The sequence below is a fragment of the Oreochromis aureus genome, linkage group 17 (genome assembly GCF_013358895.1).
Source record: "Oreochromis aureus strain Israel breed Guangdong linkage group 17, ZZ_aureus, whole genome shotgun sequence".
Classification (NCBI taxonomy): domain Eukaryota; kingdom Metazoa; phylum Chordata; class Actinopteri; order Cichliformes; family Cichlidae; genus Oreochromis; species Oreochromis aureus.
Window position 1 is genome coordinate 28,435,578 of NC_052958.1, and position 15,240 is coordinate 28,450,817.

Sequence of the window (15,240 nt, forward strand, 5' to 3'; positions counted from 1 at the left end):
ATCTCTTTCATTTAAACTCAGCTACATTTTGAGTGAGTCCACAGAAAAGTTCCACTAACCACACACACACACACACACACACACACACACACACACACACACTCTCAACAGTAGATGAAGCGGATGACTAAAATTGTGTGGCGGTGAGGGGGGAGACATTGAAAGGACATCTTATACTGGACATGTCTGCTTTTTAATGCTTTTGTGCGCCGTGTGTTGCTGGACGTCTGCTCTGCATGTCTGACAGTGATGTGTGTTGACCTGGAGTGTGATGTAGAATTACTAATGCCTTTTTTCTGCCTCTGTCATGCCTATTTTTCACTTTTTCTCGTCACTGTCATTGTCCATTTGCTTGTTTGTCACAGCACCTTTGGTGTGACCGAACAGCTCTGTTCTGTGAGATATCTCACTTACAGCTCATTCAGCTGAGCTTTTTTCCCCATATCATTTGCTTGGTAGAGTTTCTCTTTGCCTTGGTTGCACATTGTTTTCCACAGCAGGAACGTTGTTAGAGGCAAGGGACCGATGAATGTCTAAATGAAAGGAATTATTTGGCACCCAGTTTTCTGCCTGGGGGTATAATATTATCTTGAAACAGAACAATTTACAACTTTAAACCTTCTATTGAAATGTAGATATAAAGGAGATACATCAGAGGCCATAACTTGTTTTGACCAATCACCTAGTCAGCACGATGAAAGGACCTTTTCTCCAGTTTTCTACAGTGAAATATGAGAAGAAAATGTTAAATGAACAAAACGTTTAGAAACATGTTTGTTTGTGTTAGACTATGTCATCGACATTAAACTGGTCCACTTCTGCTTGCAGTGGGTGTAAAACTGATTTGCTTTCAGTTTTTAACAGCGACTAATGCCACGTTCCAGTTATCTCTTGGATGTTGGAAATCAGGAGTAAGTTTGTGCGTTCTGGTAGGATAGCTGGAAAAGTGAGGAAAACAGGATTTGCTTTGGTTTTTAGCAAGGTAGAGCGATTTATGCATCACTAACAATACAACATAATGCATGTTTTTTGTGCTTAAGAACACCACAGCAGCACGTTCATGGATAGAGCCTGGTGAGTGCTCTGCATGTGGCTTATTTTGTGAGTCATACACAACAGTGGCAGTACAGATTACAAGATCTTTAGTAAATAAACATATGTTGTTAATTTGAAAATCCTACGTTGCCTTGTTTTTGGGTTATCGGATTCACAAACTTGGGTGACCATGCTGCTCGCCAGCCATGCAGCGGGGTGATGACAATATCCTATGAGCCATTTACAGCCGAGGGGTAAAAATGAATTAACTATGGGGGTATGACAATTATTATTTATCATATAGATTACTACTGTGTTAATTTTACGTTTGTCTTTAATCACAGTAGATCAGTGGTTAGCACTGCTGCCTCACAGTTTACAGCTTTACTACCGTTTCCTGCCGCCATCTTGGACTGTTAACTCAGGTTTGGTGGGGCTGCTCCGACTTTCTGAGTAAAAAAATCAGAGGGAACCTTCCAGATCAAAATTCTAACTGGGAATAAGAAAATTCCCACTTCCAAGAACTACAAACTACATCCCTTTTCCTACTGACTGCCAGCAGAAGCTGATGCAGGTCACAATTTACACACTTGCCTGGTTCAACCTGTCTACTCTTACCCTGTACATTCAGTAGATGTATGAGCACTTTTATATCATCAGAACATCTCTATTTGTGTAAAATGTATTATACAGTATGCATGTCTATAGATCCACTCACTGGAATTTGGTCCAGACATTTTGGTCTCCAGTTCCTGGATCTGTTTAACCAGCAGAGAGATGTGCTGCAGCAGGTCTTTGTTCTGGAGGAGCAGCTGGTGGACGCGAGCCTGGGCCTCCAGCCGAGCCGTGGCCTCCGCACTCAGCTGGTCCTTCAAGAGATGGACCTGCAACAGAAGATGTGAGGGGTCAAGAGTCTGATGATGAGCAGGGAGAAATGGATTCTCTGTAATCAGCGAGGCAAACCTCATCCAGCTCACAGAAACATTTTTCCCCAGGCTGCTCCTCTTATCTGAATTCCCCAAAGAAAACAATGCACCGCATCCCAGTGTGTGTGAAGACCAAGGCCAAACTGTGCTGACCTTACCAACACAATTTTCTCGTCTGAGAAATCAGCGGTGCGTGCTGTTTGCCGCAAATATTTCTTCAATGGCAACAAGAAAATAAAAAAAGTTCATTTACATGCTTTGAATGGGTCCGTGTTGCAGTTTTTCTGAAGCTAATGACATGACTCAAGGTTGTTGTCATAGTAACGCATCTGCCTTTTTTTTCCCCTTTTTTTATGTCTAAGCAGTTTTCCAGGAGCGAGAAAAGTAATGACAGTCAGAGGAAGAGGCTGAGAGATTTGACAAGCTAAAGAGAGCGGAACAAAATGCTGATGCATCTCCTCCCCCCAACACCGAAACCACTGAGTCTGAGCTCAACAAGAAAACTAGAATCAGTCAAACACCACGGGGCTAACAGCTTAAGAGACAGGGCGGACAGATTTCTATCAGCGTCTGAATGTGCAGTCACTGCAGTATCAAGCATGACATCTGGCTCTAAAACACTAGGCACACATGAAAAGAAGCCCGACTACATCTGAGACTGAATCCTTTTTTGTTTTGTGGTATATTTTGTCCTCCTGTCATATACAAGTTCATTTTAATTACCCTGGAAAAGAGTGGACTCAAATTAAATATACTGCTTGAAAAACTTAAACGAACTCTGAAAACACATCAGATCTCAATGTTGGAAAAAAAAATCATGCTCCATATCTATACTTATATGGAGTGTAAGGTGTTGGGACTGAAAGGGAGACACATTGTTTGATGGAAATGAAAATGATCAACCTACAGAGGACTGAATTCAAAGACAGGATGTAAAGTGAAAAAATGATGTGGCAGGTTAGTCCATTTTGCAGGCGGTCCGAAACATAACATCCCAGAGGTGTTCTATTGGATTTAGGTCAGGCAAGCGTGTGGGCCAGTCAGCAGTATCAATACCTTCATCCTCCAAGGACTGCCTGCATACCCTCACCACATGAGGCTGATCATTGACGTGCACCAGGAGGAACCCAGGGCCCACTGCACCAGTGTACCAGTACCTCATGGCATGTCAGGGTGCCGCTGGCTAACCTGTAGAGGTCTCGATATCCCTCTGTGGATATGTCTTTCCAGACCATCACTGATCCACCACCAATCCATTCATGCTGAACGATGTTACATGCAGCGTAATGTTTTCCACATTTTGTAGTTCTGGCAGTGCTCATCCTGTTCCTCTTGCACAAAGGGGCAGATACTGGTCCTGTTGATGGGTTAAAGATTTTCTACAGCCCTGTCCAGTTCTCCTAGGGTACCTGTTTGTCTCTTGGAATCTCCTCCATGCTCTTGAGACTGTGTTAGGAGACACAGCAAAGCGTCTAGCAATGACACATATTGATGTGTCATCCTGGAGGAGTTGCACAACCTCTGTAGGGTCCAGGTATTGTGTCATGCTCCCAGTAGTGACACTAACCCTAGCCAAATGTAAAACTATAGAATTAGTCAAAACCAGTCAAAAAAGATGAGGAGGAAAAAACCCATCAGTGGTCGCCACCTTAAAAACATTCCTGGTTCGAGGGCTGTCTCATTGTTGCTGCACATGTTGTTCATTTCATTAATACCAAAGCAGCTTGAGAGTGATTAACAACAATATCCCATAAGTTTAACTGACTTGTGTATGAATGTATAAATCTGCAAAACACTTGTCTTTGGTCTGGCAGAATATAATACCATACAAAAGTAAACAATGCAATATAATAACTTTAAAGACCGTATTAAAAATGCCAGATCAACACTGTGTTGCTTTCATCAGTGGGCTGTCTGCTTTTATGTTTTTTGTTCCTTTGTTACGGCTGTAATCTGTATTTTGGCACCATTTTGTTTATAAACTGGGTTGAATTTTAGACTATATAAAAAACTACAACAAAAACAAAAATGATGGATTATTATTTCCACTGAGAGCTTGGGTTTTATCAAAGATGACAGAAACATGTGGATAAAATTCTAGTAATTAAAATATACTCTCATGAAATACAACATGAACTTTGAGCCTAAATACAAAGTGGATTTGTCTCCAGTTATGTGGGTAATGTAGGTCGAGTGTGGGCCATCTTCTAGTAACTACACCGATTGGGTGTGAGCTTAGGAGATGGCAGTGACTGATCGATCGCACCATATTTTCAGTGTTTTCATTAATTAAAGTTGCACAGGGAAAGAAAAACAAATAAGGAAACCCGCTAAATCATCTGAGCGTTGTTCAGTCAGAAGCAAATGAATTAATCAGTGAAAATCTTTGGGGATTTGTAAAGTTGTTTTCAGTTTAAGATTTTGGTGACCACTTTCAGAGCTCTTCATTGGTCACATTCCTCTTTATATTGCTGTTAATGTTTACATCCATACACCACTACCAAGTTTTTGAGGCCAGCTGACTGATGTTTGTTGGTGGCACCTGGGTCCAGATCACAGACAAAAGGAGACGGTGCTTTTGAGTTTCCGGCTCCCAGGATGTGGACTTTGCTTCCGTTGGACTGGAGATGTGTGGAGACTGCTGGCACTTTTCAAAAGAAGCTTAAGACCCACCTGTGCAGGCTTTCTTTTATTTACTTTGATCCATTTATACTCTTGTATCTGGTGTATATCATTTTATACTGGAAAGGACAATATAAATAAACATTACTTGCTTTCTACATGTGAAATCGAATATGTCGCCTTCAGATGTGGGAAACTGTGATGGGCAGTTTTTTTAGTTTATTTTTTACCAGTTTCAGACCAATTTTATTACTTTTTTAGCTAGTTAAGCATGAGGAAATGTTCCATGACTCCTTTGACTCTACTTTCCGATACTTCTGATCTCCTTCTATTAAATTATCTAAAAGTTTAAAAGAAAAAAAACACCCAGACAGAACATTAGTGATAGATGCAACCTCTTTGTGCTGTAATTACAGCGGCTTTATCTTTTATTACAAGACGAATGGTGCTCGTTTGGCAGCTCTGATCCTCATGTAACCTTAATGCAACAGCCTGCTGTGGCCCGCCAGATTAAAGCACACACTCGATTTCAATTTAAGACTGAACGGCTCAACTTCTTTTACACTTTGAATCGGGGATATAAAAGGAGAGGAAGGGGAGAAAGAAACTGTTCAGTCGCTGCACAGATGTCCGCACACACACACTCTCATAGCTTTTATAGCAGCAATGACTCTCCGTTTTGACTTCAAAGTACTCTCCAAATCAAATGTTGGTCCCACCTCCCACCCTGTTCTGCCATCTCCTATCCTGAGCACGTATTTGCTTTCAACAGTTTCAAAGGAGAAATTCTCAAGGTTTCAAATCACAAGAATGGTTCAAAAGAGGCCCAGTGTGTTAAAGGAGACCACTTATTAATGATTTTCTGACAGCAGAGGCGACGGAGCTCTCAATAATTTGATTAAGCTTAACTCTGGAGTTTTAACATGGTCCAGCGGTGCTTCAAACGTCGGCTCTTTAACAGGCAAAAAGCAGCCGAACAAAAAAAAGGGTGAAACATCCTTTTACCCAATAATTCTGCACGGATGTGGAAAACGTTTTAATATTAAACAGTGACAGTTACGTGGTTTCTTGCCGTTTTAATAGCTTCTTGTCAGTGTACATGAAAGAAGCTTAATCAATATCAAAGTGATTATAAGCAGTTTCCTTTACAATCCTAGGAAGGCAGCTGGTGTGAAGGGCTCACGGTGTACTTTCAGAGCAGTGTGAATGACAGGGCCTCATGTGGAGTTGCAAGTTACTGAAACTCCTAATCACTCCTTAGCTTCTAATTTGAGCTTGATGTGGTAGCACAGCACTTGTTACCGTGGTAGCACCAAGGCTCTTGGCTGTTGACGTCAATGCTTCCACGTGTCAAAGAAAGGAAGGAAAAAACTCTACAAAACAAACTGTAATTAGAGTTGGAACAATGTACCAAGGCCACTCTAGCCCCTATGAAACGCAGCTGCGCACTACAGAGAAATCCTCTATTCACTATTGCATTTGCTGTGCTCGTGCTGCAGGTTTTACAACAACAAGCTCATGTACTGAGGTCCTTTATAATATTTTGTCCGACTTTAATTCTTGCTTGTCATGACAGCAAAACATTTTTAGCTAACTTTTTGCAGATGCTCCAACATCTGACCAAGTGATAGTTTTTTGGCCACTGATGGCAGTCATACTTTGTTAATGGTTACTGTTGCTGCTAATCAAACTAACACATAAGTTAACCATCACTTATGGTCACGAGCTGTGGGTAGTGACTGAAAGATTGAGGCTGCAGAAAGGAGTTTCTTTGAAGAGTGGCTGGGCTCTCGCTTAGAGACGGGGTGAAAAGCTCAGTCATTCGAGAGGGACTAAAGCAAAAGGAGCCAACTGAGGAGATTCAGGCACCTGATAATGATGTGTCCTGGAGGCCTACTAGGTGAGGTATTATGGACATGTCCTACTAGGAGGAGGCAGAGCCAGTTCTCTCTGTTGGCTTGGGAATGACTGGGTGTACCACCCGGACAAATCCGGTGACCCAAATCCAGCTAAAAATGGATGGAACTCAAGTCCACAATTCAGAAATGAATTAGTAACAATTTTATTGAGAAATATTTTAATTTATTAACAATTTAACCAAAGATTTTGCCCAAAAAAACTACGGTAATTGCGTGTTTCATCAGTTCACTGATCACGCATCTTCAAGCTACTTGCCTACCTGACTGAAACTGTTCACACTTATTTTCAATTAATTGCTATTTGTTTCAGCACTGCAGTGGATGAAGATTACTCTAAAAAATAAACTGCATCTCTATCTTTACGCTCTGAACCTTCATCACCTGAATTTCAAGCTTACATCGTAAACACGAGCATGAAAGTTTTGTGGAGAGAGTTGTGAGGCTGGACAAGTTACAACTGGAGTCTTATCAGTTAACACATGTGATGGGCTAGCAAAGAGATATCAAACACGATGTAAGCTATTAGTTTAAGGGACTAAAACAGTGTTTTTAATTTTATGTAATTGTCTAGTTAATTCTGCTGTAAAGTTGTGTGTTTTGACATGTGAGGCCATGAGGAGTGACTCCCTGTCTAATCCTGGTTTAAGCGCCCATTCGAGGAGCTGCAGGTTTCGCTTTTTTAAAATTTTACACAGAGATGTGGTCATTTTATGGAAAATTGGCTTGTCTTATTATGGCCCTGTTTCTACATTTTGTGCTTCTTTTTCTGTCTATTTTCTCATTTTCTCCTCCGTGCTACTTTTCTGCATTAGACTGACTCATCACTCCTTCGTCATTCTAATGAGGAAGCAGTGGGGCGGAGAGATCCATCCGTCCTCCTCTCCCACATTCACTGGCCAGACAGTGTCAAGGAAGACAGTCATCTACTTCCATTATCTCCGTACTCCTCAACAAACAGAGGTGATTACAGATTGTGTTCGGCCTCTGAAGAGCTCATTTGTAAAGATAGACACACTGATGATGACTGTGGTGGTTTAATTTACAGCAGATGGGGCCCCATATTGAGCTATGGAAGAGAGGAGCTTGACTCTGACTTGTGCTGCCCTGCTGACAACTCTAATAGCACATCAGCCACTCCTGCGTGGTTTATACTGAGGCCTTGGCCACAAGAGTCACATTTGTTCTGAAGCTGTCCATTGTTAAATGTCTCACTGAGCTGCAGTGGCTGCTAAAAGGACAGTGAATAATTCAATATAAAAGCTGTAGTGAACAAATAAGATAATTCAAATAATCTATGAACAAAAACAATTTCTTTTAAAAGTCAGAGCTAAGCTTTATCATCTGGATATCTGATCAAAAAAAGCACAACGCCTCATTCTGAAGTGGCCACACAAGGTTAAACTTAAACTTTATTCAGCAAACTCTCTAAAAACAAAACTGTTCCCAGAGATAAAATGTAAAAATAAAATTGAAAATAGATAAGATGAACGATAACAAGCCCTAAGTCACTACGGCTTGACCTCAAAGATTATTGCCTTTTGTTCAGCAGTGCGTCTTTTTGCCTGGCCACCTGTAGTTAGTTTGATTTGCTTTCCATTGTTATACTTAAAGTGAACTATCACTTAAGCAGCACAGGTAGTATTTATGAATAATGGAACACATTTTCCAGTTCGCAGATGTGCAATTACAGTCAGTGTTATCACTCTACCTGTGTATATCTTTTATGTGTTGGCCTGCTGGGAAACACTCAACTTATCATCTGTTGAATTCCAGTTTCCATATTTTAGGTTTAAATTGAATGGATTCGTAGGCTAACAGGGTAACTCAAGAATGGAAAATAGTATTCTGACACTGAACATAATAATTTTGGTAAGGCATAATAACCAATGATGTTACGCCATACTTATGACTAATATTGCAGACAGAGATCAAATAGAAACGTTCTTTCACAGATTTTCATCGGCCATATTTGACTGAATTGCTGGGCGATGTTGTGGTGAACACTGTTAGGGTCATTACAGTATGTTTTAAAATAATGTGTTAATGGCTCAGTCACATTAACCCCTAAAAACTGGTGGTTGCACAGTGACTTCATTTAGCACTGTGCCTTTTGGCAAAATATTGCATAACTAGTTGTGGCAACCAACTGGTCTACCCTAAATTGAGTGTGCAACATGCTCAATCTCAGGATGACATTTCTTATTGCAAGGTGATTGCACAGATTGCCTGCTGGAAGGCAACCTGTCTCCAAACATTCACAGCCTGACTCCGACTCACTTGCAGATTGGAAACAGTTTGCAAATATTTTCCATCTTATGAATGCAGACAGATTATCGGCATGTTGCAATCAGAGTCGGTCTGTGCTGAGTGCAAATCATTTTCCGATGTGTCTCTTTGCTATAGGGGACTCAACTCAACTGGTTGCCAATTCATTGTATTCTGGTTATATTCTTATATAAAAAGCAAGGTTGCCTAGCAACTATGTTGTTATCCAGTTAAATTGTTGTCCTGTTGCATTTACGTCACAGTCCAGCCACTAAGGTCTGGGTGTAGCTCAGGAGCTAGGCATTCTCTCAAACAGATTGCATGCAATTGGCAACTTGAACCCATTCAGTGGCAGACAGATGAGTGATGACTCTGTCTCTGCTGGTTCATCAACTTGTCTTTGCACCACTGTCACTAACTGCGAGTGGTCGTAGACCTGATCCCCACCTTTAAAGCGACCATTTCAAAGGCAACAAGATCGCAAGTTAATTCCACACAGTTGCAATAATTTTTCCTGTGCTGCAGTCTCCAGCCGCTGTTTTCACCACTGTGGCCTCAGCATAAGTTACACACTTACTTCTCAAAGAAAGAGACATTTGTCAACATACTTGCCGCATTACTTTCGTGTTACTCTATAAAATGGTCTGAGATGCACTGCCACATAATTAGCAGTTAACAATATAAGCTTTAGGCTACTGTCACACATCCCAGCACAAATCCCTGTCTTAACAAGGACACACGCGCAAGATCTTCCTTTTGCTGTTCAAGTGTTTCACAAACCTGACAGCAAAGCTGGTGAAAACCAGCCCCAAGAGCACTTCATGGAAAAATGGAGGCTTTAATCATCTCTCCTTCTGTTGCCTGTTGAAAACGACCAGCCTGGCCGGGGTCAACACATACTGAGCCCTGATATTACTAGCTTTGTGTTAGCATGGAAACTTTGCCGATGCGTTTTAGTGGCAACAGACTGTTATTTGGTGTGTTTGTACTTTACTGCCACGTTTCTGTCCTTTTGTGAAATTAAAAAAATGACAGATAATGTTTATATCTCCGCTCCTCAAACGTTATAGGCTGCTTGTTCACTTTTCTCCTCTTTCCACATAGAACAGATAACAGAAATGCATTAGTCTAGAACGTATTACCCCGAACAGGGGCTGTGAATGAGGAAAATAATCTAGGCAGATTACGTTCTGTTCAGAGCCAGTAAAGCCTGAAAGCTATAGTGCAGTAATTTAATGCTACCTGTCCTGCTTAGAAATAGGGGTTCACCCTGAATCTGAACTCAGTCCTGGACCCAGAAGAGCCACGCCCATTAAAGAGAAGGAAATTTTACTCTATTACCAGAGAGTGTATGAATCATAGTAAAGAAGAAAAGGCATGAATGAAGTGGCAGAAAGTGCAATGCTTCCCAGTAATGGAAAAGAAATGATTTTTTTATGGATCGATAGTTCCATCACTTTAGCGTAATATATGGAACATTTATCAAAGTAGTTACAGTCTATTCAGATTGTAGAAAATACTAAATGGATACAAATGGCTTAAAGGTTAGTGTTCTCAAATCTCACACAAACTGGTGCAATGTGACATATATGAACAAACAGGTTGGCATTTCCTTTGTAAATGCTCAGCAAAGGAAGGATCAGCCAGGCAGAAATACTGACAGAGTGACAATTCACTTGTGGACCACAAACGCAGTATTTTGGAAACAATGACACTGCTGTTCCTTGAAGAGGCGTAAAAGCTCTTACTAAAAGCAGAACTCAGACAAAGAGCCAATTAGAAGGTGCACCACTTGTGCTTCACAGTGGTGGTCCCTTGGTAGTAAACCTGCTGCTACCCAATCCATTCTGCTCTCTTATCTCAGCTTCGTGAAAGTGAAGGCGCTTCAAGCACCTAAAATGTCTCGTTAAATCTCTAATTAGGGAGCAGCATCTCTCTGTCTTTTTATTACTTTTATTGTTCAAAACCGTCTCCCAGCAGAACGGCACCCAAGGACGGTTTTGATCTTCTCCATTCCCACTTTCACAACAACGTGAAACCTCAGTACCCATTTTCCATCCTTCCATCGTTTCCTCTTTACAATGCGGAGAGCATCTGTCTCTAACTAACGTTAACATGCAGGAATTCCACAGGGCTTTCTGTTTTCCTTTATTCTAATCCCAAGTCACACATCAATGATTCATTAACATAGTGTTTACAGTTTTTCTGCTGCTTCAAAGTTTCATCGTTACTAACCCAAAGAAGAGCCTTCATCACTTGTCATCCATCCCAGTCCTACCACCAGTATGTGAGCTGCTCCAACTATTATGTTTTTATAACATCATTCAAACGACATCAATCCGTCCTGCTAAACCAAAGAAATGAGCAGTGAACTTAAAGTTCATTAGGTGGTCGTAAGGCTGGCTGAGGCAGTCTTCAATTGACTCTCATACACTCTGCTTTCACTTTCATCCACTGTTTAGATTCAGGCACCAGGAATACATGGGAAAAGATCACAATTTAGAACACATACCTGCTAATACCACAAAGCACAAGTTACACGAAGCTGGATTTACTAACTTACCACACTAGCGATTTTCATATGCACTACTTCACTCCACCTCTAGATGTCTCCCACATGGGCTGGGTTGCTTTTTATTATTCTCTGATAACTAGCGATGTGCGATACTGTAATATATGTTATCAAGTAAGTACAGGGCCATTACTGCTTACATCAATTCTGATTAATACCAATACTTTTAACTTATACGTGCTTATGTAGGAGAAAGCGGTGTGCCATGATTTATGAGATGAACCATCATTAACGCCCATTAATTCACTGTGATTACGTTTCACAATAATTAGCTAATACAACAAAACACACCCTTTAGCAAACAAAGTATCGATCCTATCGCGCTAGTATCGATGGGATTACCAATACCAGAGCTGGTATCGATACTTTAGATATTTGGATCGATCCACCCACTGCTACTGATTACACCGCTGAATGAGTCTAATGTAAAGCTGCTTCTAGACATCCACTGCAGCTCAGAGTTTTTGTAGCATTACCTGAAGGGGGCGCATGTGAGAAGGCAACTCTCTTGCAGAGGAATGGGACATTAGCCATTCTTGAATCTGCCAGATATCTCATACAAATGCAAATACATGCATTCACCAACTCACCCCAGCAGTTCCATCCTCTAAACCAGGCACATTTTCAGCTATCTGAATATGTCTGAAGTAGACTTCCTCATTAAAGACGGCGATAATTTAAGATTGGCCAGTGTTGTAGAGATGCAGAAATGACAGAAAAACTGCTTAAATGATACAATTTCCCTTTCAGACTGAGACACAGAGACTCTCCCAGTGGTGGTGTAAGAGGATTAGATGTGTTGGTTGTGTGCTGTGACTTCACAGGGTTGGTTGCTGAGGATGTGCTCTTCACACCAGATTATCGGTATGGCACTGCCCACCCACGCTAGGGCCCTTTGATGTGGAAGTGTCTGAAACCCTTCCAACACTGGTTCGCCTCTGTTTTTATCTCATTGCAGGAGAGCACTAAAGGGAACATTATCATTTCTACTGGTGCAATGATAAAGAAATCATTAGAAATGCACTCATACTTGTAATGCGGGTAAGACGGCAAGAGCGGGCTTGGCAGAGTGAGGGAGAACCAGAAAAGCAGCGGTGTGGGAAAGAGAGGCAGCAGAACTGAACGTGCTAAACACACGGAGGCAGAATGGAAGGAAAGGAAATGTGCAAAGGAAAGAGCAATGGAAGAAGATGAAAAACTGAAAGCAGTGTGTGGCAGGAAAGACATGAGAGAGGACAAAGAAAGCAAGAAATGACTGAAAAAGCTCTGAAACAAGCTAAAAAGACCAAAAGCCAGATGTCAGATTCCATTAAGCAGAGGCTGAGCAGCAGCTGCAGACATGAGTTGTCCTGAAACAGATAGCTACCGTATCTCCCTCGATTTCAAGACTTCATTAAACATCTCCACTTCCACTCATCTCTAAGTGAGCTGTGATTAGTGTTGGCTAGCTCACTAATTTACCTCCATTTACTGTGACCTCTGCTCGGGCTCTGCGGCACAGTTCAAATGTGAGAATATTTTTCCAGTTCCCTGGTTGAACCTCAAAGTCACCGTTATTTTCAGCAGCACACGGGGTCACACTGAAAGTAATCTCTTCTTCACCCCTTATGGTAATTTCTTCCATAATAACCTGGGACAAAAAATTTTTTTTAAAACGCTGCTGCTTCCATCCATCACTCTGCAATACAGCTGGGAGCCTATCCAGCTAAGATATGCAGACAGTGGGACAAATAGAAAGAAAATTATGGACACAATGATTTTTCGTGTAGATAAACATGCTGATTTTGATCACATCTTCAGATTTGTCTCTGTTCCAAACCTCTATTAATTTCAGCTTCCAAAGCTGGAAACAGAGGATATTACTTTAAAGACACTGACACAAATTTGCTTCAAAACATGACTGAATCATTTCTCAAAACAGATGCAGATTCATTTTCTCTTTTAATCAGTGAATTGATTAATAGAGTCTGAGGATATTAAATCACTATCTTATTTCCTCAAGTATAAATAGGAAGCTAATGGTTGGGAGGGAGTGTGGGAGGACTCTCCGTCAGGAAGTTTTGACAGACAAGACACCTAATTCTGCATTCCGGTGAATTGGCGGCACAGATTTTTCACATTTTCTTACCGGTAATTAAACTGTGGCAGAAATATTAAAACCATGAGAACACGATTACCTTTCAAACTTGTCAGCGCTTGTTCTGCTGTTGGGTCTCCAAACAGCATATGTGCCGAAACCAGCCCAAAGGACTGTGACAATAACATTAAAACAAAACAAGCTTAGTGCAGTTGATTCTTTTCAAACTAAATGATTAAACAGGGTTTATATAGTATTTGTGTCACCCACGTATCACATACTGGGTGTATCAGGGCAATTTGGGGCTCAGCACTTTGCACAGCGACACTTCAGAATGAAGAACGGAGAATCCTGGGATCAAACCAATGACCTTCTCTTGAAATGTATTTTTGCCTTACAGCTATATGGCACGCTATAGCAATAAATTATATGGTGACGTTTAACCAAACTACACTTTATTCTGTTACTTGTGTCTGTTACTCTCTGTCATAGACATTAGTCTAGTGTAGTTTTGCTACAAAGTTCTGATATATGCCTGATTTTGATGCTTAAAGATGCTTAAAAAGATGCTTGAAACTATGAAAAAGTGGGACTTTGAGTGGAAGAAATTTAATTTGTTTACAGTTTTTCAGCAATGAAAACATCACGTGGTTAGCTCCTGTACTTACAAAATAAAAGCTCAGAAAATGCTGCAAAAATGACGCAAATTATTCATTAATTCCAACTAATTTCATTTATTGAAGTGGAAAAATTCAACCTAACATCATGCACTTTGAGGCTCTTTTTTGTAACATGGACAATTGCTGCAGTCTAAAGGTGAAAATTCACATGACTTCATTAAATACACGAATAGTACCTACAAAACCCCCCCAATTGATTCTGAAGGGGACAGCTGACTGATTCTTCATGGAATGATTTCATTGCCAAGTACAATGGCACGTGTCTTTGTCTGACTGATAAAACAAGTTCAAAAAAGTTGATTTGCTTATTGCTTATAACAAAGAGCACATTGTCTTGAGGACAAATGTCTGAAAGCCATGTAAACACAGAACGTTGATGTCTCTGTATCCCATTTTATCTGTTAAAAAAAGCTGTTGAGCCTGTTTCAGTATTTTTACTCACATTTCAAGTCCTTAGATAATTTTTATAATTTATGCGTATATACACTGGAGTCCTGGCGAAACTCAAATTCCTTATGTTTTTTTCTGGCTTTGTTTATCAAAGTTGTGGGTGGCTGATTTGTTATTGTATAACAGCACTATGCACTCGTGTCTGACAGCTCTAAAAATCAGAAGGGACTCCCTGTTTGAGACATTAGAACCACAAACAAGAACTACAGCTGCCTTAAACATGACTAAGTAGGTTACTTTGTCATCCAGCAAAACTTACTTTCAGCACATCCCCTGAAAAAAAACCTAAAACTGTCATTTTCATTTATTGGTGTGAAACTGAAGCAAAGACGCCAGGGACGACTATTAGTTTTGAAAAGTAAACTAACTGTAGAACTCTAAATTACACAAAATACACAGAGCTAAAGACGTGCATGTGCAAACACATCTTTACACATTAGACTGGCGTGTCAGCCAGATGATCTCCTTGTTCCTCTCTTCCTCTGTGACTTCATCCATAATTGGGACTATCTGAGCAGAACCATGCAGCCTTTTCTTTTCTACTGTTTGACCTTTATTACTAGAGTTAGCTGCCTTTCCTTATTAATAGTGCTTAGAAGCGGCTTCAGAAAAGTTTATGCTTATACATCAGAGAGACCGAGTTTGACTGGACCAGTGGGAGAGGGCTTAATAGTTTTTCTTGGCCACAAACAGC

The 15,240-nt window shown here is 40.7% G+C and overlaps 1 protein-coding gene across 2 annotated transcripts in view; it reads right to left on the reverse strand.

The window, feature by feature from the left end:
* Positions 1–15,240, reverse strand: part of nos1apa (nitric oxide synthase 1 (neuronal) adaptor protein a) — a 216,299-nt gene that overhangs the window by 39,125 nt on the left and 161,934 nt on the right. For both annotated transcript variants that reach the window (XM_039600969.1, XM_039600970.1), the window contains exon 9: positions 1,754–1,919. In XM_039600969.1, the coding sequence (XP_039456903.1) occupies positions 1,754–1,919 (166 nt within the window). The remainder of the gene's footprint in view (positions 1–1,753; positions 1,920–15,240) is intronic.